We start from the raw sequence: 1,458 nt of genomic DNA, 5'->3' as shown, positions 1-1,458 counted from the left end.
ATGACAACTTTAAACTTGAGCAATACCCTGTCCTCCACATTCTATCTCACAGGTATCCCTGGTTATGCGGAATATCACCACTGGATTTCCATTCCTTTTTGCCTCCTCTACCTCATTGGAATAATGGGTAACTGCACCATCCTACATATTGTCCGGACAGACCCCAGGCTCCATGAACCCATGTACTATTTCCTGGCGATGCTCTCTCTCACTGATATGGGGATGTCCATGCCAACAATGATAACACTCTTTAGGGTGTTGTGGTCTATTTCCAATGAGATACAATTTGATGTCTGTGTGGTCCAAATGTTTTTTATTCACACATTTTCTTTCACTGAATCCTCTGTGCTCTTGGCCATGGCCCTTGATCGTTATGTGGCCATCTGCTATCCTCTAAGATATGCTACCATTCTCACCCCAAGACTTATCACTAAGATTGGAATCGCATCTTTTCTCAGGAGTGCCTTTGCAATGATTCCACTTTTGGCTCGGCTCCCCTTCTTTCCCTTCTGTCGGTCCCACATTTTGTCACATTCTTATTGTCTACATCAGGACATGATTCGTCTTGCATGTGCTGATGTTAAGTTTAATGTGATTTACGGATTAGTTCTGATCACTGTGCTTTGGGGCATGGATTCTATGGGTATTTTTGTATCTTATGTGTTTATTCTTCATTCCGTGTTAAAAATTTCATCCCGTGAGGGGAGGTTTAAGGCCCTCAATACATGTGCATCCCACATCTGTGCTGTGCTCATTTTATATGTGCCCATGATTGGCCTATCTATAGTTCATCGTTTTGCTAAACACTCCTCCCCACTCATCCATATCTTCATGGCTCATATCTACTTGTTAATTCCACCCGTACTCAACCCAATAATCTACAGTGTGAAGACAAAGCAGATTCGCCAGGGAATCCTTCACCTGCTTCTTCGCCAAAAGATCAGTTCTACTGCTATGTAAGAAATTCTCAACTAGTATAAAGATATCTTAATTAGAGATGCAAATACATAGTGATTTTTCTGTTAGTATTCTAGCCTAATTGCTACACAGAACATCATTTTAAAAGTTATAAAGAAACAATTGGTATTCACTGAAACTGTGTCATAATCTGTTTCACAAATATTTGATCATATTAGCTTAGTGTGTATTGTAAGCAATTTTGTCTGTTCTATCAATTTTCTTATCATACATACATATCTATAATTTTTATATTAAATTTATTTTTCTTTTCTTGTTGTACCTATGACTGTCAGGGATTACAAAGCCTCACTTAAGATAATTGTGATTTTAAACTTTTTCAAAAAAGATATTAAATGTAATTTTTGATACAAGGACTGTTTGGGTTTGCAAGTGATGAACAAGAGAAAAGTTGGTGATAGGTCATCTTTCTTACCTCAGAGATTTATTTTACCATAGATTAGTGAACTAAGGTGGGGAAAATATTTTTTTCTTAATTTA

General features: G+C 37.4%; 1 protein-coding gene across 1 annotated transcript; it reads left to right on the top strand.

Moving 5' to 3' along the window:
• LOC130025338 (olfactory receptor 51G2-like) lies at positions 1-960 on the top strand. Its single transcript, XM_056116297.1, has one exon. The coding sequence runs from the start codon at positions 1-3 to the stop codon at positions 958-960; it is 960 nt and encodes a 319-aa protein (XP_055972272.1).
• Positions 961-1,458: the final 498 nt, after the last annotated feature.

The sequence above is a fragment of the Sorex fumeus genome, unplaced genomic scaffold, assembly GCF_029834395.1.
Source record: "Sorex fumeus unplaced genomic scaffold, SorFum_2.1 ptg000030l, whole genome shotgun sequence".
Classification (NCBI taxonomy): domain Eukaryota; kingdom Metazoa; phylum Chordata; class Mammalia; order Eulipotyphla; family Soricidae; genus Sorex; species Sorex fumeus.
Note: the sequence above shows the minus strand (reverse complement) of the source record. Positions and strands in the feature narration are given on the sequence as shown.